General features: G+C 41.4%; 1 protein-coding gene and 1 long non-coding RNA gene across 3 annotated transcripts in view; one reads left to right on the forward strand and one right to left on the reverse strand.

Annotated features, from left to right (window-relative positions):
• Nucleotides 1-11,607, reverse strand: part of LOC135114045 (uncharacterized) — a 40,188-nt gene extending 28,581 nt beyond the window's left edge. Inside the window, exon 1 of the long non-coding RNA XR_010275190.1 lies at nt 11,496-11,607. This is a non-coding gene — a long non-coding RNA (uncharacterized LOC135114045). The remainder of the gene's footprint in view (nt 1-11,495) is intronic.
• On the forward strand, nt 8,765-24,614 carry LOC135114035 (methyltransferase-like protein 27). Of its 2 annotated transcripts, none has more exons than XM_064029691.1 (7): nt 8,765-8,854; nt 11,776-11,889; nt 12,261-12,412; nt 12,929-13,044; nt 13,519-13,611; nt 22,040-22,152; nt 24,345-24,614. In XM_064029691.1, exons 2-7 carry the CDS (start codon nt 11,776-11,778, stop codon nt 24,414-24,416), a joined length of 660 nt encoding a protein of 219 aa, XP_063885761.1. In that variant the 5' UTR covers nt 8,765-8,854; the 3' UTR covers nt 24,417-24,614. The 2 variants fall into 2 exon arrangements, with proteins under 2 accessions (XP_063885761.1, XP_063885751.1); XM_064029681.1 differs by lacking the exon at nt 8,765-8,854 and adding an exon at nt 10,116-10,219.
• The last annotated feature ends 783 nt before the right edge of the window (nt 24,615-25,397 follow it).

Here is a 25,397-nt window from a genome sequence, read left to right on the forward strand (position 1 = left end):
ATCATTATCATTATTTTTTATGATGATATGAATGTTTTCTTTCTTTTACGTCTCTACTTTGCGTTAACAGCTTTTATTTGGCATTCTTATTTAATTTCCAAAAGAATAGTGAAATGACAAAGAGGTAGGAATATGAGAATAACAATTATTACAAAGACAGAGATTCAGATAAGTGGAAAGACGTAAAGACAGATGGACAATAGAAACTTAGATAGTTGTACAGTAGGTAGATATGCAAGTAAATAGATATAGATAAATAGGTAGACAGATGTGTAAAAGCTCTTTCTAGGCAAGGTGCTTGCACCTTGCCTAGTCAAACTCTTTCAGCTCTGTCAACATCTACCTTTCCTTCTTGCTGGAAGTTTGCCTACATTCAACCTGTTCCTAAAAAGGGTGACCGTTCTAATCCCTCAAACTACCGTCCTATTGCTTTAATTTCCTGCCTATCTAAAGTTTTTGAATCTATCCTCAACAGGAAGATTCTTAAACATCTATCACTTCACAACCTTCTATCTGATCGCCAGTATGGGTTCCGTCAAGGCCGCTCTACTGGTGATCTTCTGGCTTTCCTTACTGAGTCTTGGTCATCCTCTTTTAGAGATTTTGGTGAAACTTTTGCTGTTGCCTTGGACATATCAAAAACTTTTGATAGAGTCTGGCACAAAGCTTTGATTTCCAAACTACTCTCCTACGGTGTCTATCCTTCTCTCTGTAACTTCATCTCAAGTTTCCTTTCTGACCGTTCTATTGCTGCTGTGGTAGATGGTCACTGTTCTTCTCCTAAATCTATTAACAGTGGTGTTCCTCAGGGTTCTGTCCTGTCACCCACTCTCTTCTTATTATTCATTAATGATCTTCTAAACCAAATTTCTTGTCCTATCCAATCCTACGCTGATGATACCACCCTGCACTTTTCCACGTCTTTTCATAGACGTCCAACCCTTCAGGAGGTAAACATATCACGCAGGGAAGCCAGAGAACGCTTGACTTCTGATCTTTCTAAAATTTCTGAGTGGGGCAGAGCAAACTTGATATTGTTCAATGCCTCAAAAACTCAATTCCTCCATCTATCAACTCGACACAACCTTCCAGACAACTATCCCCTCTTCTTCAATGACACTCAACTGTCCCCCTCTTCTACACTGAACATACTCGGTCTGTCCTTTACTTATAATCTGAACTGGAAATTTCACATCTCATCTCTAACTAAAACAGCTTCTATAAAGTTAGGTGTTCTGAGACGTCTCCACCAGTTTTTCTCACCCCCCCCAGCTGCTAACTCTGTACAAGGGCCTTATCCGTCCATGTATGGAGTATGCTTCACATATCTGGGGGGGTTCCACTCATACTGCTCTTCTAGACAGGGTGGAATCAAAAGTTTTTCGTCTCATCAACTCCTCTCCTCTAACTGACTGTCTTCAGCCTCTCTCTCACCGCTGCAATGTTGCATATCTAGCTGTCTTCTACCGCTATTTTCATGCTAACTGCTCTTCTGATCTTGCTAACTGCATGCCACCCCTCCTTCCGCGGCCTCGCTGCACAAGACTCTCTTCTTTCTCTCACCCCTATTCTGTCCACCTCTCTAACGCAAGAGTTAACCAGTATTCTCAATCATTCATCCCTTTCTCTGGTAAACTCTGGAACTCCCTGCCTGCTTCTGTATTTCCACCTTCCTATGACTCGAACTCCTTCAAGAGGGAGGTTTCAAGACACTTATTCATCAATTTTTGACCACTGCTTTGACCCTTTTATGGGACTGGCATTTCAGTGGGCATATTTTTTTTATTTGATTTGTGTTGCCCTTGGCCAGTGTCTTTCCTACATAAAAAAAAAAGTTCAGTTTAATATAATGCACTTCCTTCCCTAGTTTAAGGAATAGTTGCTTTTCATCACGGTCACAGCGTGTAGTGGAAAGGAGATAGGATGATGAATAAATAGGTACACCCACGTGGAGAGGTGGTTGGCGGAAGGGAAACGAATATGTTCGAGAACCTCTCACCTCCTCGCCTACTCAGCAAACCTGCATGGAATATTTAATTCGATCACCGTTGCTCGCCGAACACTATAATTTGAAGGACCTCACTAGATGTCCATGTGTCCCGATAGACCTGCTCTAGAGTTTTGTAGCTTTAGTTGATAAAGGAAAACTTGAGAAGAAATAGAACACACACACACACACACACACACACACACCGCGTAGTGTAGTGGTTAGCACGCTCGGTTCACTACCAAGAAGATGGTTTGAATCCCGGGAGCGGCGAGGCAAATGGGCGAGCCTCTTAATGTGTAGCCCCTGTTCACCTAACAGCAAGTAGGTACGGGATGTAACCCGAGGGGTCGTGACCTCGCTGTCCCGGTGTGTGGTGTGTAAGTGGTCTCAGTCCTACCCAAAGATCCGTCACTATGATCTCTGAGCTCTTTCCGTAGGGGAACGGCTGGTTGGGTGATCAGCAGACGACCGTAGGTGAATCACACACAACAAGAGTGTTCACAGATATGCGTAGAGTTGTTTGCGACAGCTAGAAAATAGTTCTTGCTTTATCAATGTAGTTAGTTTAACGGCTCTCCCTCTTGATCTAGACTTGTTTTTAATCTATCGGGAATTAATGCCGTATGCTGATTCATTGCACACCCTATGAGGGATTGTTTTTCGTAAATATTTCCTAAATAAACAGTTGGAGCAGTATGTCATTTTGGCACAGCTTGTTTGACACATTTAGCAGTGCACTACAGTGCACTGCTAAATGTGTTTATTAAGGAGATTACTCTTGGCTTTCAAGGGAGAAGATGGCAAGAGCCAAGAAGGCGTTCTGAAAAGGCAGGTTTTGCGTCACGTAGTTAAGACGTGTATCATTCAACCACCTCTCCCTCCACTCCCGGCTTCCCCTCTCTCCCTCACACACTGCCTTACATCAAGCTAACCAAACTACCAACAGACCGAAAACAACATCTAGGCTACACCAACGCTTCGTTCCTGTCTCCCTACGAGATCTGGCTGTGCTGTGCGTCCCCATAAAAGATTGCGATACGTCAGCTTTGTTTGCAGCTAACATCGAGAAGGGGGATCGTTATGATGCATTAAATTTGCTAATATTAGTATGTTAATTTGCTGTTATTGTTACTTTGCTGTTTCTGTGATGATCATGTCTCGAACAACGCGAGCAATGTTCGAGTAGGATCATCCTGTGTCAATGTTTGTAAAGGTCATTAAATGGATATAAGCAAGAGTACCTTTCTGGGAATCTATTTTTTATAATGACCTATTTTATTTATGAATGCAGAATAAACTTTTGAACTGTGTAGCATCATACTTGTTACAAAGGATTTGAATGTAAGCTTATAGTATTCATTGTACTTATTATTATTGCACAGTAAGATGTGAGCCATAACAAAGACGCAGGTAGTAATTATTCTTAGATTTAAGGTTTAAGCTTCCCCATTGAAGTAAAAAAGGTATTTAGCTTGTTTTGTATTTTCATACAGTCTAGAATATGTATATATAGACAGTGAAGTGAATTATAGTGTGTATAGGCAAGAAACATTTCCTAAAGTTGTGTGTACGTAATTTCTTAGTACCTATGCAGTAGGTACTAATGAGGCATTATATTAATACCTTCAGAGATTAGTGAACCACATATATGTAAGCAGTAATTGTGTGGTTAGGTATTAATTTTCATGCATAACTTGCGGCTTTCACGCCCATGCAAGAGGCAAACGTGGTACAAGATAGTGTCTGTTGATTGACCCAGCACTTATAATTTGACACAAGTGTGATCCCGCGGTAAGAACCGTCACAATGCTGCCGTGAGACGCGGCCGCATGTACACAAACACGCTCGCCCAGGCTGTCATTTCATTGTTGTCGTTGTCTATTCTTGAACGGTGCGAGTCTATCACCTACTGTTACAGTTACTTGAGAGACTATTATAATGCAGACTAGAGGCAAAACTGTCCATGGGCAACAGTAGCATTCAAGGATTCTACATATGTGTCTTATACTTTCATTGTCAGCAGTGGAGACCAATGCAAGAAAGTAAGACAAGTGGGTGCGTGGGTGGTGTGGTGTGTGGGTGTGCTGTGCGTGCATGTGTTTTTTGTAGGGATGTGCACAGGAATTCGGTATGCTAGAATACCGCGCGTGCTTAAATTTGAAACGGCATCAGTGAATATGACTAAATTAACCCATAAATCTAAACATAATCATTATGTGATACATATTGTAGCGATGCTGCTACTAGCAGAGGAATGAGACAATTGGTGGTAATCCATGTGCGTTTATTTATTTACTTATTTTTTTCTTGGGCGGGTGGTAACTTACTAATCTCAGAAAATATATCTTGGTTAAAGCTCAACCAAACTGCATATACGCACTAAAACATGGTAGTTAGCGATGGATTCTGTCTATTTTATTTATTATTATTGTTACCCCGGCGACTCCTTAGGGGGTTGCTGTCCCCCACTGCTAACCTACGTTCTATCCAATCGGCCAGTGGCATGGCATGTCTTCACCCCCGACACCTCTACTTTCAGGTGTTGGGTTAGCTGGTAATTCCCTTGGCTATGCCGAGGGGCCACCCTCCTTGTCCTCACCCGGGGGCTCCAGCAGCACAGCAGGGTCCCTCAGGGCCGCCTGTCGGCCCGCTCAATCATGCCTTAAGTTGGAGTAAATCACCCTCGGCGATGTTGCTCCTGAGGTGGCCGGAATGTGAACGAGCCGTCCATCACCGTTAAATGCACTGCCTTCCCTGGGCAGAGGTGCCGGTAGAGGTGTGCAGGAGGGGCAATGTGGCTCTGAATCACCGGCTAGGCTGGGGTACCTCTCCCTCGATGATGTTGCTCCCGCGGTGGCCGGGACGGAAGAAAGCTGTCCGCCACCGTCAACTGCACAGCCTCCCCTGGGCAGAGGCGGCGACAGGGACGTGCAGGAGGGGTGTTGTGGCTCTGGGTCACCGGCTAGACTGGTTGGTCACCGCTGGTCTCTGTCGAGGTTTGTTTGTGAAGGATGGTATTCAACATCCGTAGAGTTTTCCGGGCCCAGGCTCCCCTCGGGCCGGTGCGTTGCTGTGCGCAAGGCCCAATGCTGTGGCACTCGGGACGCTTCCACTACTTGCAGATGTCGAACTAATTTGCTGTACACTATCTAGTCCTATAATACACTCCAACTACCCCCCGGGATGCCGGAGGGGTCGGTGACGGAGGCACCGAAGGGGAATGTCTCCCGGCGCGTCGAGAGCACAAGCGTCAGCACTCCCTGAGTCTGAAGACAGGACACTACACATTAGTCTTAGTCAATCCTCCGCGAGGCACTGACGGAGACGCTGACGGGAAGCTTCGTGAAGACGGAGATCGCTGAACACACGACCTCCGCTCAACAGAGATACTTTGTTTCTGTCCTGCAGTGTTTCCAGATGGGATTGATGAATTCTCAGTAGATTTTACAAAAAAAAAATCAGTAGGTTGGAAAAATTTTCCGGTAGATTTTTAATATTGCTCTTATGGTACCTGAATATATATATATATATATATATATATATATATATATATATATATATATATATATATATATATATATATATATATATATATATATATATATATATATATATATATATATATATATATATATATATATATGTATGTGTGTGTGTGTGTGTGTGTGTGTGTGTGTGTGATTCACCTACGGTCGTCTGCTGGTCAACAAGCCAGCCGTACCCCTACGGAAAGAGCTCAGAGCTCATAGTGATTGATCTTTGGGTAGGACTGAGACCACTGACACACCACACACCGAGACAGCGAGGTCACAACCCCCTCGGGTTACATCCCGTACCTACTCGTACTTGCTACTAGGTGAACAGAGGGTCGCCCATTTGCCTCGCCGCGCCCGGGATTGGAACCCGGGCTTTCTTGGTTGTGAGCCGAGCGTGCTAACCACTACACTACGCGGTTTGTGTGTGTGTGTGTGTGTGTGTGTGTGTGTGTGTGTGTGTGTGTGTAACTACTGTGGGTGTACTTAGATAGCTTAAACATTGCACATAGGATGTATTTTATATTATCTACCAAAGGAGAACAAATTTAAGTAATGTATTTTCATCTCATCTCTTCTTTGGTTACAAACTTACGATTTTTTATTGGAAAGGTTTCTTGTTGCAAAAGAATATACAATTAGAGCTAAATCATGCTGGCAATCCCGCAGACAATTTCTAGTTTTAATCTCTTCCGGCACTCAAATTACTAAGATACCAAAACAGGAACACTTTGATCTATTTACAATGCACAAAATGAAATGGATTAAACATTACCAAACATGAAAAGTAGTATCTGAAAGAAATGAACAAAAATGACATTCGAGAGGTCCCAAACTGTTAATAAATAGCATTAAATTTGAAATATTAAACATACATTTAAACCACAAAAAGTATGCAACCATTTGATTCCAGAATCACTAGATAGGAAGCAAAACATTTAATCCTCATCACTGGCATCATCATCTTCCGTGGCTTTATGATCAATGCAAGATTTTTTTTGTACATATCACTATTCAACCCTTGTCTTAGTCCTTCTGTTATTTTAAAACTATGACAATTAGCATTAGATACAAGTCTCTTAGTGTGTAGCAAACCGGTAATAGTTTTTGTAGAGAGTCTATTTCTCAGTGTAGTCTTCATGCGGTTTATGGCTGAAAACGTTCTCTCAACGCTAGCACTTGAGTGAGGCAAACAGAGCAACCTCAGCTTGAAGGAAGCTAAATGTGGATACATTGGATTTCCATCTCCCAGTTTTGCGTTTTGCACTCTTACCCAAAACTCAGTTACGCTTGCGTCACTCCTAGTACACAATATGTCACTATTCCTTAACAGCCGCCATTCTGAATCCAGAGCTTGAACTGCCTGACTGGGAACAAGGCTTGGAAGTGAGCTCATTAAAGTAGCAAGTGAATCCACTGACTTACTTCTTACCACGTTAGGATCTAATGCTTCCAGATGCTGGAAAGTAGTTTCTGCAAATGGAAACCTTTTGCATATTTGAGTTGCTGCTTCTACGAGAAATATTTGACATCGTTGCCGAAATATTTGCACATCTTGAGGGGATAGATTATGCCCTTGATGGAGTGACATGCCTACCTTAGCTCCCAGATAGATTGAGGAGAGGTTCTTAAAGTTCTTAGGATCCTTAAATTCTATAATGCTTAGTGGAGTTTTTCTCAGATAATCATTTTTAAGATATCAGTCAAGCAAGGATCTAAAGGCCTGGAACACTGATTTATTTAGCTTGTGAATTTGTGGACTCTGATTGCATTTGCAGACTAAGAGTGTTGAATATTGGGAGAACAAAGTCCAGAAATTCTAAACACATCTCTCTCTCTCTCTCTCTCTCTCTCTCTCTCTCTCTCTCTCTCTCTCTCTCTCTCTCTCTCTCTCTCTCTCTCTCTCTCTCTCTCTCTCTCTCTCTCTCTCTCTCTCTTTCATGATATTGAATCTCGGTAGATATATCGGTAGGTTTGATCGACACCTTATTTGATCTTATTTTTGAAATCATTCGGTATATCGGTAGAGTCATCAAATATCCAGTAGATCTACCGGTTTATCGGTAGATTTGGCAACACTGCAGTGTCCTCTGGTCAGTCCTCGCTTCCCACGAGGGTTGTTGTTGTTATTCCCAGCGCCAGGCTGACTCTGCTGGATCAACAGTAGTTTGTCATGTAAGCACAGGCCTGTCGCCTGCATCTACTACCCTCTCACAGTTTATGTGCGTGCCCGCAGGCGCGTGGGTACTTGTGTGTGGGTGCATGTGGGTATGTGTGTGAGTGCTTGAGTGTAGGTGCGTATGTGTGTTATTATTATTATTATTATTATTATTATCATTATTATTATTACTACTACTACTATTATCATGGTTATCATTTTTACTATTATTATTATTGTTACTATTCTTCATAATATCAACTCCCTCTTAATAGATATGATTTTTTGCATAATGTAACACACACACACACATATATATATATATATATATATATATATATATATATATATATATATATATATATATATATATATATATATATATATATATATATATATATATATATATATATATATATATATATATTCTTTTTATTTATTTATTTATTTATTTATTTATTTATTTATTTATTTATTTATTTATTTATTTATTTTATTTACTTTTTTTTCAGGACGCTGAAAGCATAATCTTCAAACTTATTTTGCTCATTAAGGAAACTCGGCTCGATGGACAGTTTGTTACAATGCTATCCATTGTAAATAATGTACATATTTGTATACATGTAGCAATAAATATTTACTTACTTACACACGATTTTTTTTTTTTTTGGTATTAATCAGAAGTATTTATAGACCAAGACTCAATGTTGCCACATCTACTATGCCATACTAACAAGCGAGAGGCGGCTCGTGGAGCAGTACCTCTCTCTAAAGGCTGGGGCAGCAAATCAGCAGCTATAAACTTGACAGTGTTTACATGACGTGATTACACTTCGCATGTCCATTGATCACCTTTGCCCATAAATGAGTGAAGTGTGCTCTTGAAACTTCTTTTATGTTATTTGATATTGGTTGAAAGATACAATTCCTCTCGTTTTTAAGAATGTAACTTTATGAAGTTTGAACGCTTTGTCCTCCCTAACTTCCCTCCTGCTGACCTTCTCCTCCCCTCCTCTCCTCCTCCCCTCCTCCATCTCCTCTCGTCCCCTCCTACCCTTCCCTTCTCTTTCATAAATAAGGCTCAACAGAGAGGCGGTAACTCAGACCTAGTCAGCCTCTCAAACGCAACACTTCTCTCGCTTTCACGCATACCCACCCACGCATCAGTTAAAGGTACTGTGCATGGAAAATATCTCTGAGCAAGTATCCTTTTCTTGACTATACCATCGGAAGAAAAATCATACACAAATCCATTCTTAAGCGTTACCATCCATGTATATAAATCCATAATTCGATAATATCAAATTACATACCCACAAACGGCTTACAATCTGCTGCTACACAAATACAAACTAACATAACCGTTTCAATAACACGACGTCAATTTAAATTTTACCTCTGGATACCATTCTAAAATTTTATTAAGTTTCTTCTTCTTTGTCTTCAGCTTTAATTAATTTTTATATAGGGTGCTTCTTGCAGGCCTTTTTCATCTTTTCCTTTCTTGCGTATCCCTTTTCCTCAGACCTTTTTCCCGAATGTCCTTTGCAATATTATTCTTCCATCGAGATTTCAGTCTCTCTTCCTTTTCTGCAGTCATTTTCCATGTCCATAACCTTCCAGCACACATGGTCTTCCTACATGACGTGGCCAAACCACTTCAGTCCTCTTGTAGTATTTCTCTTGAAGCCTCCGCTACTTCAACCGTTCCTCTCTCAAAACAATCTCTAGTCTTAGTTTTTCTTGATGTAATTCATCCAGCATCTGCCACTTGCAGTTTTTTGTTCATGAGGCCTCTTTAGTGGCCACATCTCAGTCCCATAAACTATAGCTGGTCTTTGTATTTCTCCCGCTTTTCTAATAGCCAGTCCAGTGAGGTGAGGTGAGGGGAGTTTATTGTACGTGAAAATGTTTGTTTTTTAAATCAGGAACAGCCTTAGGGTGCGTCCACACGGTCGAATATCGTCCATCGAACACCCACTGTTAACTGTTAAGGGGATTGCATCGCATTCAGATACCAAAAATGGTTCACGAAGTCGATTTACAGATTCCGGAATAAAGAGATAACTGTACGCATCAGCTATGCCAGGCGTATGTTTATTCCTGAAAGCGCGCATATTTAAAGGTCCATTCTGGGATTTAAATCAGGGGTGTCAAACTTATGGCCCGCGTGCCAAATGTGACCCGCGGGGATGGTCTTAAGTGGCCCGCGAGGTGACAAGATTTTTCGGTTCGTTACTATAATTGTTATAACTGAGGAAAATGTAACTAAACTGTTAAGACGAGATATAATAACTTTTACCTTTCAATCTTTCATTCATAAGACTGATTTATTTTATGTTATAATTGCTGGCAATAACGCTCTTTTATTGTATATTTTAATAAATGAACATAACGAATCCGTCTGAAGCTGAAGACCCAGTCAATGCTGTTATCTGAACGCGTGAGTACCTCAGACGTATTCATACGTACCAGTCACGGCAAGCAAGGCGTGGAAGCCTGTACGACTGTTAAACCTCGACGATTCTCAGCTAAATTGTGAGTTATATCCTCTTAATTTAATCTTTCAGTTATCCATACCTGTGACTAAAGTCACTAGCACATGTAGAAATGACAGGTATATAATATACCTATCAAATTAAAGAGGAACCGTCTAATTATCTAATGCAGTACCAACCAGCTTGAGTATAAGGAAATTAGAAAACATGTTATTGAAGCCATTTATGAATATTATGAATGTGAACCACCCCTTGGGTCGTGTGGGAGAGTTTGAACCTCCTTGGAGAAACTATGGACCTCTATTTTACTTTCCATAATTAGTTTATATAATATAGTAACATTACCCATTATTTCAAGAGGCGCCATAGAAAAACGTTCTGGATACTTGAATTAAAAATGTTATATCGTTCCTAATTCTCAACCAATTGTTTGCTTGTTTGTTGTTTTGAAAACTACATTAAAAGTACTATAAAACTTCTTTAATAAAAATTTCTGTGAAGTGGATTGTTATAGGTGTAAATCTTATTCAAAGTTTGATGGCCGTTTTCTCGTAATAACTTTTTTGACTGGTTATTGGCCGATTTTGAATCTGTTAAGTTTATTTTGCAGAGTATGATAAACAGAAGATTTAACATTGGCAGATTTTTTGTTAAATAATTAGGTTTTCCTGCAATTAAATCCAAAAATTATTTAATTTCGATTTTTACTATTACATATTATATCTTGAAAGTTATCAATATTTAAAAATTTCCCCAAAGGATTTTATAGATAAGTAAATCTTTAAAATGAGCTCTTGAAATACACAACACAAGCAAAATTAGAGAAGTAGTGAAAGTTTAAATTTCTCTTTATTTAAATAATAAAAAAAAATAATAAAAAACAAAACAAAAAAAAACTAATGATTAGAATTGCTTGGTTTTTTGTCTGAAGCATTTTTTTTTTTTTAATAGTCTGAACATTGTTATAATATCATGAAAATTGAACCATTCTTTCTATATGATGATTTGAATCCGAGGCAGCCCCCTTAACAATGGGAAGCAAAAAGGAGCTCTGATGACGTCAGTAGCGAGCACCCTATGTTCGTAGTTTCAGAACCTCGGACACTGTCTGGCGGGACAGAGGCGTGGAAATACGACATTACCAGGCACAAGATGAATTTACTTGCTTATCGGATGAACTGAAGCTGTTAATTGATTAGGTCTCACCTGCCATCTCAACATGATTTTGTTTATCTTATCGTGCACCATGGTTATGATGTACCGCACTAACAACAACCACCTGTCTCCCGAGCCCAAACTAACACTGACTTAAATACCTGTGTGTTGCCAGCGGACATCATCTTCAAAGATTGTCTGCCGGTCTTTGCTTGCTGAATGGAGTAGAAACTATGGTATACAACTTCATCTGGTACCACTCTTTGTTGCCATATCAGCTTCCCACGTTTCAATGCTTATGACGTCATCTTGCTTCGCCTTGCGATATGGTAACAGTGTTTGTCCGATAGACATTGTTCGATCGTGTGGACGCACCCTTAGAAAACGGTCAACATCTTCGGTTTGACTGCCAGTTTATCCTTATTACTAATGTCCCTCCAGATGAGTGCCATCAGGATTTCAACCGATTTGTTGAATTTGCCGTGCCACCAGGAAGGACTTGAACCAAACCAAGTGACGGCCTACTATGACAAGTGGTCTGCTGATTATGACAAGGTGAGTGTACTTGGTGTTGTTGTTGTTGTTGTTGTTCCTGTTGGTGGTGGTAATTACTTTTCAGTTACTATTTAAAATTCAGAAATATCTAAACATCACTTCCTTCCTCTCCCTCCCTTCTTCCCCTCCTCCTCTTCATTTTGCCTTCGTATCTCTATTCTTCTCAACTTAATTGTTATCTTCCTTTCTTTCCTTCCTAGCGTCCTTCCTTAATTATTTTTCTTACTACTTGACTTATTTATTTTCCAGACTTACTTCCTTCCTTCCTCCTCGGCATCCTCCTCTCTTCACCTCTCTATCTTCCGTTCCTTCTCTTCTCACCTCTCTTGCTAATACCAACTTTTTTTTTTTTATTTCTTCCTCATCATAAGGCCCTTTCGCCTGAGACATACAAAGGACCACAAATAGCTCTAGAAGAGATAATGTGCCATGTCCCATCTCATCTGCGCTCCACCTTCCGCGTCCTGGATGTGGCGGCAGGTACCGGAATTGTGGGAGTGAAGTTGGCCGGGGCAGGCTTCAGGTAAAACGAAAGGGGTGAAGAGGATGTGTGGACTTGTTTGCCAAATAGCTAGGTAGAAAAGGAAGGTAATGGCTTAAATTTGATTTTTTGCACACACACACACACACACACACACACACACACACACACACACACAGGCACAGGCACACATACAGGCTCAGGTGCACACACATACACACGCACGATGTATATAATTGATTCTCTCTCTCTCTCTCTCTCTCTCTCTCTCTCTCTCTCTCTCTCTCTCTCTCTCTCTCTACACCCCGAGGAACTACCTTTTGGAGGTTGCTTGACTCGTAAAAAAAAAAATCCTCGTTTCAAGTTATACAGTTAGTATATATGTTATAATAAAAAAAAAAAATCACATACGATTGCTGACATGTGCCAGTGGAGACGAGGGGGTTTGCTGACAGTGATATAGATAGTATGCCTATATGTGCCCACTGTTTTCCTGAAATACTGAATTGGTTTTGCTACTGAAACTTTCCAAAATCTCTCACTGTTTTCTTCCCACAGGTTCCTAGACGCTGTGGAACCCTCTTCAGGAATGATCAAGATACTAAAGGAAAAGAATGTGTACCAAAATATCTTTCAAATATACATGGGGAATAATGACACTATGATTCCCCCAGGTAAGTAGTAGTAGTAGTAGTATGTGCGTGCACGTGTGCGTGTGTTTATAATTTACTACACATCTATAATTCATTCAATCAACTTACGTTCTATTCATTCAACTGCTTATGTAAAGAAAGGCATATTTTAACCCTTTTACTGCTATTCGGCACATCCTTTCTTAAACACTAACCTCTCTGAGACATCATTTCTTGTTCTGCAGCCACCTCCCAATATTATAGTGCTTAGAAATTGCAAAATCTATTCTCTTCATTATCCGTCTTTCTTGTATGTGCCTAAAAGGATTTCTTACATTACATCTAGTGTTGTGAATTGCTGCATATTATAGTGAAAGGGTTATGACCATAATTTGCAAAATCGACCAGATTAGACCATAATCTGATTTATCTTTAATAACAACTACTTTTTTTTTTCTATTTCAAATCCATATTACATTACCTCTTTCTCCTCCTGCTCCCCACTCCCTGCCACAGACACCTACAACCTCGTGGTAGCAGTGGGAGCGATGGCAGAAAGTCATCTCCCCATTAATAGTGTTGACGAAATGATATCTGCCTGCAAACCTGGTGAGTATTGTTATTATTGGTGTTATTATTATCATTATCATTATTATTATTATTATTATTATTATTATTTTTATTATTATTATTATTATTATTATTATTATTATTATTATTATTATTATTATTATTATCAATATTATTATAAGTAGTAGTACTGCTAGTAGTAGTAGTAGTAATAGTAGTAGTACTGCTAGTAGTAGTAATACTAGTAGTAGTAGCAGTACTGCTAGTAGAAGTAGTAGTAGTAGTAGTAGTAGTAGTAGTAGTAGTAGTACTAGTAGTACTGCTAGTAGTAGTACTAGTAGTAGTAGTAGTAGTACTGCTAGTAGTAGTAGGAGTAGTAGTAGTAGTAGTAGTAGTAGTAGTAGTAGTAGTAGTAGTAGTAGTAGTAGTAGTAGTAGTAGTGGTAGTAGTAGTAGTAGTAGTAGTAGACCTGCAGTAGTAGGGGAACCTGCAAGTATGTGCAGGACAGCAGGCAGGAGGGGAAGCCGCCATCCACGCTATGAGGGAAATGTTCAGTGAAGACAATTGTGAAGCGGTGTTATTAGTGGACGCCAAAAACGCTTTCAACACTATTAACAGAAAAACAATGCTTCACAACATTCGAGTAAAATGTCCCTCTCTGGCACAATATGTAGAAAACACATATAGTGACCCCTCGGATTTGTACATATGTAGTAATAGTGGTAATAGTGTTAAGGTGTTAAAGTCCATGGAAGGGACAACACAAGGTGACCCAGTGGCCATGGCGATGTACGCCCTCGGACTTTCAGTGCTGCAACAAGTTATCTCATATGAGAAAACGAGTGTGAAGCAAGTGGCGTACGCGGATGACCTGTCAGGGGCCGGCAAAATAAAAGACTTGAAAAAATGGTGGGGCTTAGTGAACGACAATGGTCCCATCATAGGGTACACACCAAATGCCGCTAAGTCCGTCCTTATTGTAAAGCCTGAACACTATGACAGTGCAGTGGATAGCTTCAGTGGCAGTGGAGTTATAATAACAAAGGATGGACAACGGCATCTGGGTGCTGTCATCGGAACAGAGGAGTTCAAGAAGGAGTACATAGGAGAAAAGGTGAAGGAGTGGATACATGAGGTGGAAGTCCTGTCTGACATGGCCAGGACTGAGCCTCATGCAGCCTACTCTGCCTACACCCACGGCTTGCAGCATCGATGGAGATTCGCCATGCGCACCATCCCAGGCATCAGCCCTCTCCTTGCACCACTGGAGGTCTCGATAAGGAACACCTTCCTCCCAGCGTTACTGAGATCCCACACCATCGGAGATGGGGAAAGGGCGCTGCTCGAACTTCCACCAAGACTGGGCGGGATGGGAATCACCTCCCCTGAGAAGTTGGCGACTGTGGAGAACCTCAACTCCCTCAAGCTCACCAGGTCCCTCACAGAGAAGATCATTGCTCAGGACGCACATGGTGAAATAGCCCAAAGTGCAGTCACTGAGCAAGGACGAATTATATCTAGAGATAGGCAACAACATCAACGAAACTGTCTCGAAGACCTGATAAACATCCTGCCTGCAACCACAGTGAGAAAAATCCTCACTGCACAGGAAACGGGAGCCTCTAACTGGCTAACGTCACTGCCCATCAGAGCGAAGGGCTTCAGCCTCAACAAACAAGAATTTGTCGACGCCATTGCTCTGAGGTACGGCTGGCCGATGGAAGGACTCCCCAGTACTTGTGTGTGTGGCTCCCCCAATTCCGTCAACCACACCATGACGTGCAAAAAGGGGGGATTCGTATGTATCAGGCACGATGAGGTGAGAGATCTGACCGCCAGCATGCTCAGGGAGGTGTGCCACGATGTCTCCACTGAACCGACCCTCCTGCCGCTAGACGGCGAGCACCTGCGCTACAGAACAGCCAACACCACCAACGAGGCTCGAGTCGACGTCAGTGCACGAGGGTTCTGGACAAGGGGACAGAAAGCATTCATGGACATACGGATCTTTGACCCGATGGCCGCCTGTCACCACGAACTCTCCCTGGAGGCCGCCCACCGCAAGAATGAGCAGGAGAAGATCCGAGCGTATGGGGAGAGAATCCAACACGTTGACCAGGGCAGCTTCACACCTCTGGTCTTCACCACATCTGGCGGGATGGGCTCCAAGGCTCAGTGCTTCTACTCAAGACTAGCCGACCTAATGGCAGAAAAGAAGCACCAGCCAAGGAGCCATGTCGTCGCATGGATGAGGTGCCGTCTCTCATTCTCCCTCCTCAGATCTGCCCTCCTGTGCCTCAGGGGGACAAGGCATTCCACTCCCATACCTGCAGACTTAGGAGGCCTCGACTGCGAGGCTACAGTGGTGGAGAGTGGCATAAGAGTAGATAGAGTAGAGGTAGAGTGAATTTATAGTTAACAACTAATGTCTATATTATAGAGTATTAGATATGGTTGGATGCCACAGTCATTAGCGGGAGCTGGGGCTAATGACCTCCAAGTAATGGAGCCCCTAATTGACACATCAATAAACATGGGGTGGAGGTAGTAGTAGTATATAAAAAAAAGTAGTAATAGTAGTAGCAGCAGTAGTAGTAGTAGTAGTATGAGCAACAACACAATCACCACTACCACCACCAGTAGTAAAAGTAAAAAAAGTAAAAAAAAAAGATAATAATAACAATGGTAATGATGATGATGATAATGATAACAACACTAACAACCATGATAACAAGAACAATTACCGCTAATGGCCGGCTCTCAAGCAGCGAAGGCGTCACAAGCACCAAGACAAATTGAGGAAGTTGCATTGTGCCGTACATAATAATAATAACAACATTTAAATGCACCGAGAGAAGAATAAACAGAGACTTCAATTAAATATTTCATTGGTGTACATATATTCTTGCAAGGAATTTATCATGCTTTATAACGATGCCATGGAGCCGTCCTTGTGTGTGTCTGGGGTGGGTGGGTGACACAAGCAAAATGGCGGGGCTGTGATGCTGTGTGAGAGGGGTGGGTGGCGGGGTCATTTATGTTATGATAGAGAGGAGAGGCGGAGAGAATGACACGGGAAAAGAACATGACAAAACAGAGAGAAAAAAAGTAGTAGTAGTAGTACTGCTAGTAGTAGTAGTAGTAGTAGTAGTAGTGCTAGTAGCAGTAGTAGTGCTAGTAGTAGTAGTAGTAGTAGTAGTAGTAGTAGTAGTAATAGTAGTAGTAGTGCTAGTAGCAGTAGTAGTGCTAGTAGTAGTAGTAGTAGTAGTAGTAGTGCTAATAGTAGTAGTGCTAGTAGTAGTAGTAGTAGTAGTAGTAGTAATAGTAGTGCTAGTAGTAGTAATAGTAATAGTAATGCTAATAGTAGTAGTAGTAGTAGTACTAGTACTAGTAGTAGTAGTAGTACTAGTAGTAGTAGTAGTAGTAAATGCGTCATGACGGTGGTCAAGGACGACGTAAGGAGGGCAGCGGGGAACCTGGAAGTATGTGCAGGACAGCAGGCAGGAGGGGAAGCCGCCATCCACGCTATGAGGGAAATATTCAGTGAAGATAATTGTGAAGCGGTGTTATTAGTGGACGCCAAAAACGCTTTCAACACTATTAACAGAAAAACAATGCTTCACAACATTCGAGTAAAATGTCCCTCTCTGGCACAATATGTAGAAAACACATATAGTGACCCCTCGGATTTGTACATATGTAGTAATAGTGGTAATAGTGTTAAGGTGTTAAAGTCCATGGAAGGGACAACACAAGGTGACCCAGTGGCCATGGCGATGTACGCCCTCGGACTTTCAGTGCTGCAACAAGTTATCTCATATGAGAAAACGAGTGTGAAGCAAGTGGCGTACGCGGATGACCTGTCAGGGGCCGGCAAAATAACAGACTTGAAAAAATGGTGGGGCTTAGTGAACGACAATGGTCCCATCATAGGGTACACACCCAATGCCGCAAAGTCCGTCCTTATTGTAAAGCCTGAACACTATGACAGTGCAGTGGATAACTTCAGTGGCAGTGGAGTTATAATAACAAAGGATGGACAACGGCATCTGGGTGCTGTCATCGGAACAGAGGAGTTCAAGAAGGAGTACATAGGAGAAAAGGTGAAGGAGTGGATAAAAAAAAGTGTTGTGCCATGAGTGGGATACATGAGGTGGAAGTCCTGTCTGACATGGCCAGGACTGAGCCTCATGCAGCCTACTCCGCCTACACCCACGGCTTGCAGCATCGATGGAGATTCGCCATGCGCACCATCCCAGGCATCAGCCCTCTCCTTGCACCACTGGAGGTCTCGATAAGGAACACCTTCCTCCCAGCGTTACTGAGATCCCACACCATCGGAGATGGGGAAAGGGCGCTGCTCGAACTTCCACCAAGACTGGGCGGGATGGGAATCACCTCCCCTGAGAAGTTGGCGACTGTGGAGAACCTCAACTCCCTCAAGCTCACCAGGTCCCTCACAGAGAAGATCATTGCTCAGGACGCACATGGTGAAATAGCCCAAAGTGCAGTCACTGAGCAAGGACGAATTATATCTAGAGATAGGCAACAACATCAACGAAACTGTCTCGAAGACCTGATAAACATCCTGCCTGCAACCACAGTGAGTAAAATCCTCACTGCACAGGAAACGGGAGCCTCTAACTGGCTAACGTCACTGCCCATCAGACCGAAGGGCTTCAGCCTCAACAAACAAGAATTTGTCGACGCCATTGCTCTGAGGTACGGCTGGCCGATGGAAGGACTCCCCAGTACCTGTGTGTGTGGCTCCCCAATGACGTCAACCACACCATGACGTGCAAAAAGGGGGGATTCGTATGTATCAGGCACGATGAGGTGAGAGATCTGACCGCCAGCATGCTCAGGGAGGTGTGCCACGATGTCTCCACTGAACCGACCCTCCTGCCGCTAGACGGCGAGCACCTGCGCTACAGAACAGCCAACACCACCAACGAGGCTCGAGTCGACGTCAGTGCACGAGGGTTCTGGACAAGGGGACAGAAAGCATTCATGGACATACGGATCTTTGACCCGATGGCCGCCTGTCACCACGAACTCTCCCTGGAGGCCGCCCACCGCAAGAATGAGCAGGAGAAGATCCGAGCGTATGGGGAGAGAATCCAACACGTTGACCAGGGCAGCTTCACACCTCTGGTCTTCACCACATCTGGCGGAATGGGCTCCAAGGCTCAGTGCTTCTACTCAAGACTAGCCGACCTAATGGCAGAAAAGAAGCACCAGCCAAGGAGCCATGTCGTCGCATGGATGAGGTGCCGTCTCTCATTCTCCCTCCTCAGATCTGCCCTCCTGTGTCTCAGGGGGACAAGGCATTCCACTCCCATACCTGCAGACTTAGGAGGCCTCGACTGCGAGGCTACAGTGGTGGAGAGTGGCATAAGAGTAGATAGAGTAGAGGTAGAATGAATTTATAGTTAACAACTAATGTGTATATCATAGAGTATTAGATATGGTTGGATGCCACAGTCATTAGCGGGAGCTGGGGCTAATGACCTCCAAGTAATGGAGCCCCTAATTGACACATCAATAAACATGGGGTGGAGGTATTAGTAGTAGTATTAAAAAAAAAAAAAAAAAAAAAAAAAAAAAATGTAGTAGTAGTAGTAGTAGTAGTAGTAGTAGTAGTAGTAGTAGTAGTAGTGCTAGTAGTAGTAGTAGTGCTAGTAGTAGCAGTAGTAGTAGTAGTAGTAGTAGTAGTAGTAGTAGTAGTAGTAGTGCTAGTAGTAATAGTAGTAGTGCTAGTAGTAGTAGTAGTAGTAGTTGTAGTAGTAGTAGTAGTAGGAGTATATTTTGATGCTCTTCTCTTTTGCGGAGATTTCCGTCGTTGGAGACTTCAATGTTCACCACCAGCTTTGGTTTTAATCTCCCTTCACTGGTGAACTAGCCTTTAGCTTTCCTATCCTCCACGACCTAGAGCAACTGGCGCAAAACCCTACTCGTATTCCTGACCGTCTGCTTATGGTGTTACCCTGTCTTCTCCATTGGGCTCCTCCGATCCCAACCTCCTATCTGTATCTTGTCCTATTGCTCTAATCCTTTCTCGGGATGCCCCAAAGCGGAGTTACCTTTAGCGTTTTACCTCTGATAATTAGGGGGACCTGAGGAAGTAACCATCTCCAATAACTTTGCCTCTTCAACTTTCCCTCCTTTAATTCAACCTGATGGCACCACCGCCATCTCACCTATTTCCAAAGCTGAACTCTTTACTCAAACCTTTGGTAAAAACTCTATCATGGATGATTCAGGGCTTATTCCTCCCTCTCTTCCATCCTTTGAGTACTTCATGCTACCCATCAAGATCCTTTGCCGTGATGTTTTCCATGCCCTCGCTGGTCTTCACCCTCGAAAGGCTTATGAACCTGATGGGGTCCCTGCTATTGTTCCCAGAAAATGTGCCTCCGTGTTTGCACCTTGCTTAGTCAAACTCTTCCTAATCTATCTACATTTACCTTTCCTTCTTGGAAGTTTGCCTACATTCAGCCTGTTCCTAAAAAGGGTGACCGTTCCCATCTCTCAAACTACTGTCCTATTGCTTTAATTTCCTGCCTCTCTAAAGTTTTGAATCTATTCTCAACAGGAAGATTCTTAAACATCTATCACTTCACTATCTTCTATCTGATCGCCAATATGGGTTCCGTCGGGGCCGCTTTACTGGTCATTTTATGGCTTTCCTTACTGAGTCTTGGTCATCCTCTTTTAGAAATTTTGGTGAAACTTTTGCTGTTGCCTTGGATAAAAGTTAATATGACAAAATACTAAAATTAGCATAGCTGTATTTGCATGCACCCATATTCGTTGCCGACGCCTACGCTTCCTCAGCCACAGTAACACTGCTATTTCTGCAACAGCCAATACGTCCATACTCCTCGAAGGCTGCCTTGGTACAGAATGTGTTGATCAGACTCAGTCGGTTGGAACTATACTGATTCAAAATGACTCGTGTCAAATGATTCTTCATGAATTGAATCGATTCGATTCGCTTGGTGTAAATGCAGCCTTAGGGATTTTGGTGAAACTTTTACTGTTGCCTTAGGGTTTGATAGAGTCTGGCACAAAGCTTTGATTTCCAAACAAGCCTCCTAGGGCTTATATCCTTCTCTCTGTAACTTCATGTCAAGTTTCCTCCTGTCTGACTATTCTATTGCTGCTGTGGTAGACGGTCACTGTTCTTCTCCTAAATCTATTAACAGTGGTGTTCCTCAGGGTTCTGTCCTGTCACCCACTCTCTTTCTATTTATTATTCATCAATGATCGAAGCCAAATTTCTTGTCCTATCCACTCCTACGCTGATGATATCACTCTACACTTTTCCACGTTTTTTCGTGGATGTCCGACCCTTCAGGAAGTAAACAGTTCACGCAGAGAAACCTCAAAAACTCAATTCCTCCATCTATCAACTCGACACAACTTTCCAAACAACTTTCCCCTCTTGTTCAATGACACTCAACTGTCCCCCTCTTTTACGCTGAACATCCTCGGTCTCTCCTTCACTGATTATCTAAACTGAAAATTCCACATCTCATCTCTAGCTAAAACAGCTTCTACGAAGTTAGTTGTTCTGAGTAATTTTTCTCAACGCTGCTAACTTTGTATAGGGGCCTTATCCGTCCATGTATGGAGTATGCTTCTTATGTATGGGGAGGTAGGTTTCATTCATACCGCTCTTTTAGACATGGTGGAATCAACTCCTGTCCTGTAACTGACCGTTCTCAGCCTCTTTCTCACCGCCGAAATGTTGCATCTCTTGCTATCTTTTACCGCTATTTTCATATCAATTACTCTTCTGATCTTGCGTACTGCATGTCTCCGCTCCTTCCGCGGCCTCGCTGCACAAGACTTACTTCTTTCTCTCATCCTTATTCTGCCCACCTCTCTAATGCAAAAGGTAATCAGTATTCTCAATTATTCATTCCTTTCTTTGGTAAACTCTGGAACTCCCTTCCTGCTTCTGTATCTCCTCCTTCCTATGACTTGGACTCTTTGAAGAGAAAGGTTTCAAGACACTTATCCTTTAATTTTTGACGTCCACTTTTTACTGTTCGATGACAGCACCTCAATGGACCTTTTTTATTATATATATATATATATATATATATATATATATATATATATATATATATATATATATATATATATATATATATATATATATATATATATATATATATATATATATATATATATATATATATATATATATATATTATATATATATATTTTTTTTGCTCCTGGCCGGTGCCCCTCCTAAATAAAAAAAAAGTAGTAGTAGTAGTTACTATTTAATATTCCTATATGAATATTTGTAGTTGTTGTGATTATTGTGACTCCCTTTTTCCTCCTCCTTCCTACCTCTTTTATTCTTAACATTTTATTAACCACCACCTGATTCCTCCCACACCACTCGCTCATTAACTTCTCGCCCCTGCTCACGCCTTCCTCACTCCCTCAGGCGGCTTTGTGATTATAGCAATGCGGTACGAGTTCCTGCACAAGACTGAAGCCTACCGAGGCAAACTGATACCTTACATGGACGGCTTGGAAGAGCGAGGCTGCTGGAAGATGGTGAGAGAGAGAGAGAGAGAGAGAGAGAGAGAGAGAGAGAGAGAGAGAGAGAGAGAGAGAGAGAGAGAGAGAGAGAGAGAGAGAGAGAGAGAGAGAGAGAGAGAGAGAGAAACATAAGAAATAAGGGAAGCTGCAAGAAGCCACCAAGCTTACACGTGGCAGTCCCTGCATGGAATATATCTACCTATTTCCATCTATTATCCCCATCCATAAACCTGTCCAATCTTCTCTTAAAGCTCTCTAGTGTCCTAGCACTCACAACATGATTGCTGAGTCCGTTCCACTCATCTACCACTCTATTTGAGAGCGAATTTCTTCCTGTCTCCTTCCTAAACCTAAATTTTTCAAGCTTGAACCCGTTATTTCTTGTTCTGCCCTGGTTCTAATCCTAAGAATTTTGCTTACATCCCCCTTGTTATAACCCTTACACCACTTGAAAATTTCTATCAGGTCTCTTCTTAACCTACGTCTCTCTAAAGAATGTAAATTTAACAGCTTCAATCTCGCCTCGTAAGGAATATTCCTCATCCCCTGTAACCTTTTAGTCATTCTCCTCTGTACTGATTCTAATAGACCTATGTCTTTTCTGTAATGTGGGGACCAGAACTGCTCAGCGTAGTCTAGATGAGGTCTGACCAGCACCAAGTATACTTTAATACTACTTCCTGCCTTCTACTTTTAACACTCCTAAAAATGAATCCTGTTTCTGGCCTTTATGCATTGTTTTCCTAGACGGAGTTCAGAGCTAACTATAACTCCTAAATCTTTCTCGTATCCTGTACCTACGAGAGTTTCGTTGTTTAATGTGTACCTATTGTGTGGGTTTCTTCTACCTACGCTAAGTGCTTTGCATTTGTTGATATTAAATTGCATTTACCATCTGTCCGTCCATTCATTCATCCTATCTAAATCTGCCTGCAAGGCGATGGCATCCGATTCTGACCTAATTAATCTACCTATCTTTGTGTCATCTGCAAATTTATTAACATCACTACTAATTCCACTATCCAAGTCATTGATATATATTAGAAATAACAATGGCCCTAATACTGATCCCTGTGGCACTCCACTAATTACATGACCACACTCGGATTTCGAGCCGTTTATTAGAGTTTATTAAAGAGAGAGAGAGAGAGAGAGAGAGAGAGAGAGAGAGAGAGAGAGAGAGAGAGAGTTTATTAAAGAGAGAGAGAGAGAGGAGAGAGAGAGAGAGAGAGAGAGAGAGAGAGAGAGAGTGAGAGAGAGAGAGAGAGAGAGAGAGAGAGAGAGAGATTAGAGTTTATTAGAGAGAGAGAGAGAGAGAGAGAGAGAGAGAGAGAGAGAGAGAGAGAGAGAGAGAGAGAGAGAGAGAGAGAGAGAGAGAGAGAGAGAGAGAGAGAGAGAGAGAGAGAGAGAGAGATTAGAGTTTATTAGAGAGAGAGAGAGAGAGAGAGAGAGAGAGAGAGAGAGAGAGAGAGAGAGAGAGAGAGAGAGAGAGAGAGAGAGAAACTAAGTGTGCATTAACAGAAATAATAATAGAAATAATAATAATGATAATAATAATAATAATGATAATAATAATAATAATAATAATAATAATAATAATAATAATAATAATAATAATAATAATAAAAATAATAATAAAAATAATAATAATAATAATAATAATAATGATAAATAATAATAACAAATAAAAATGATAAATAAAAATAACAAATAAAAATTATAGTAACAAGAAATAAAATTGATAATAATATTAATAACAAAAATGATAATGATTAATAATTAATGATAATTAATAATAACAATGATATTCGGTTTATTTGTGGGCAACCCTGTCGGCTGAAAATCCACATGTTGCATATTAATTTACATATTAAAATACATACTATCGTACATTAAGTATACATTAACCGTAAGAAAGTACACAGCGATACTATGGTTGCCACTTGGAGCCGACCAACCAGGTCGGCCAAGTTCGGGATGATTTGTGTGTGTCTGTGTGTGTGTGTGTGTGTGTGTGTGTGTGTGTGTGTGTGTGTGTGTGTGTGTGTGTGTGTGTGTGTGTGTGTGTGTGTGTGTGTGTGTGTGTGTGTGTGTGTGTGTGTGTGTGTGTGTGTGTGTGTGTGTGTGTGTGTGTGTGTGTGTGTGTGTGTGTGTGTGTGTGTGTGTGTGTGTGTGAATAACTTTTTTTTTTTTTTTACTCTTAACAGGTAACAAAAAAACTGGTTCCTAATTTCTTCTGCGAAATGGAAGGTCTCGTCCTGACGTACAGAGTGCAGTGAACACACACACACACACACACACACACACACTCAAGAATGAATATAAAGTAAATCTGATTGACGTTTTCTGTTACATTACACACCATAGTAAAGAAACAGACCATTGATATACTCAAGCGTTTCCTGTTGGCTTGGCTTAACATCATTTTATAATGAGAGAATTGTAAAATATTTCTCCCCTAATAAAAGTTGTCTATCTATGTATATATTATTTACACTTGTTTTGCATGTGTCTATACGTAGCTATACGTAAGAGAAACCCGTGTCAAAAGGGCTAAATAATATAATTATATCGGATTATCTAGAATGTGTTTTCTGTTATCATTACTGTTGGCTTTCCGTTGATTTTAGTAAATGTCTCGTAATACAAATTGACTTTTAAAAGCCTGACTAACATAATAATGAAAAAAAAAGGAAAAAAAACATCCTTCTCCTGCATCCACAGAATAAAATATATTAAAGTTAAAAGTACTATAATGATGACCTCGTTACCTCCCACAACGCAGGTCGTCACTATCACAGGATTGTCAGCCAGCAGTCTTCAGTCAGTCCGTCTTGTGTTGTTTTCCTCGCCACACCATCACCGCCCCGCCAGCATTCACATCAGTCCACTAGCCATCAAAACATGTTAAAAACTTATTAGATCACAATTAGTCAGCCTTATATCACCACTGATGTTGACACTACTGGGCAGTGAGCACATACCCACAGGTCACAGCTAACTACGTGATGTAGATGACATGAGTGTCCATAAGGAGCATCTGATTATTTTTGATATAGTATTCATTCTCTTGAATGTTTATGGTGAATAGCCTACAGACACAATGTAGGTTAACCTTTCTTTCATGCAATACATAATTCTATAATGTTACATCACGTGCTGTAACGAAATGTATTACAAAGTAATTATTATCAAATTTACTTTTATATAAAATAAAACACTCTTGTATCCACGTGGTGTGTACGGGTGCTCACTCTGTA

The sequence above is a fragment of the Scylla paramamosain genome, chromosome 2, assembly GCF_035594125.1.
Source record: "Scylla paramamosain isolate STU-SP2022 chromosome 2, ASM3559412v1, whole genome shotgun sequence".
Taxonomy (NCBI): Eukaryota; Metazoa; Arthropoda; class Malacostraca; order Decapoda; family Portunidae; genus Scylla; species Scylla paramamosain.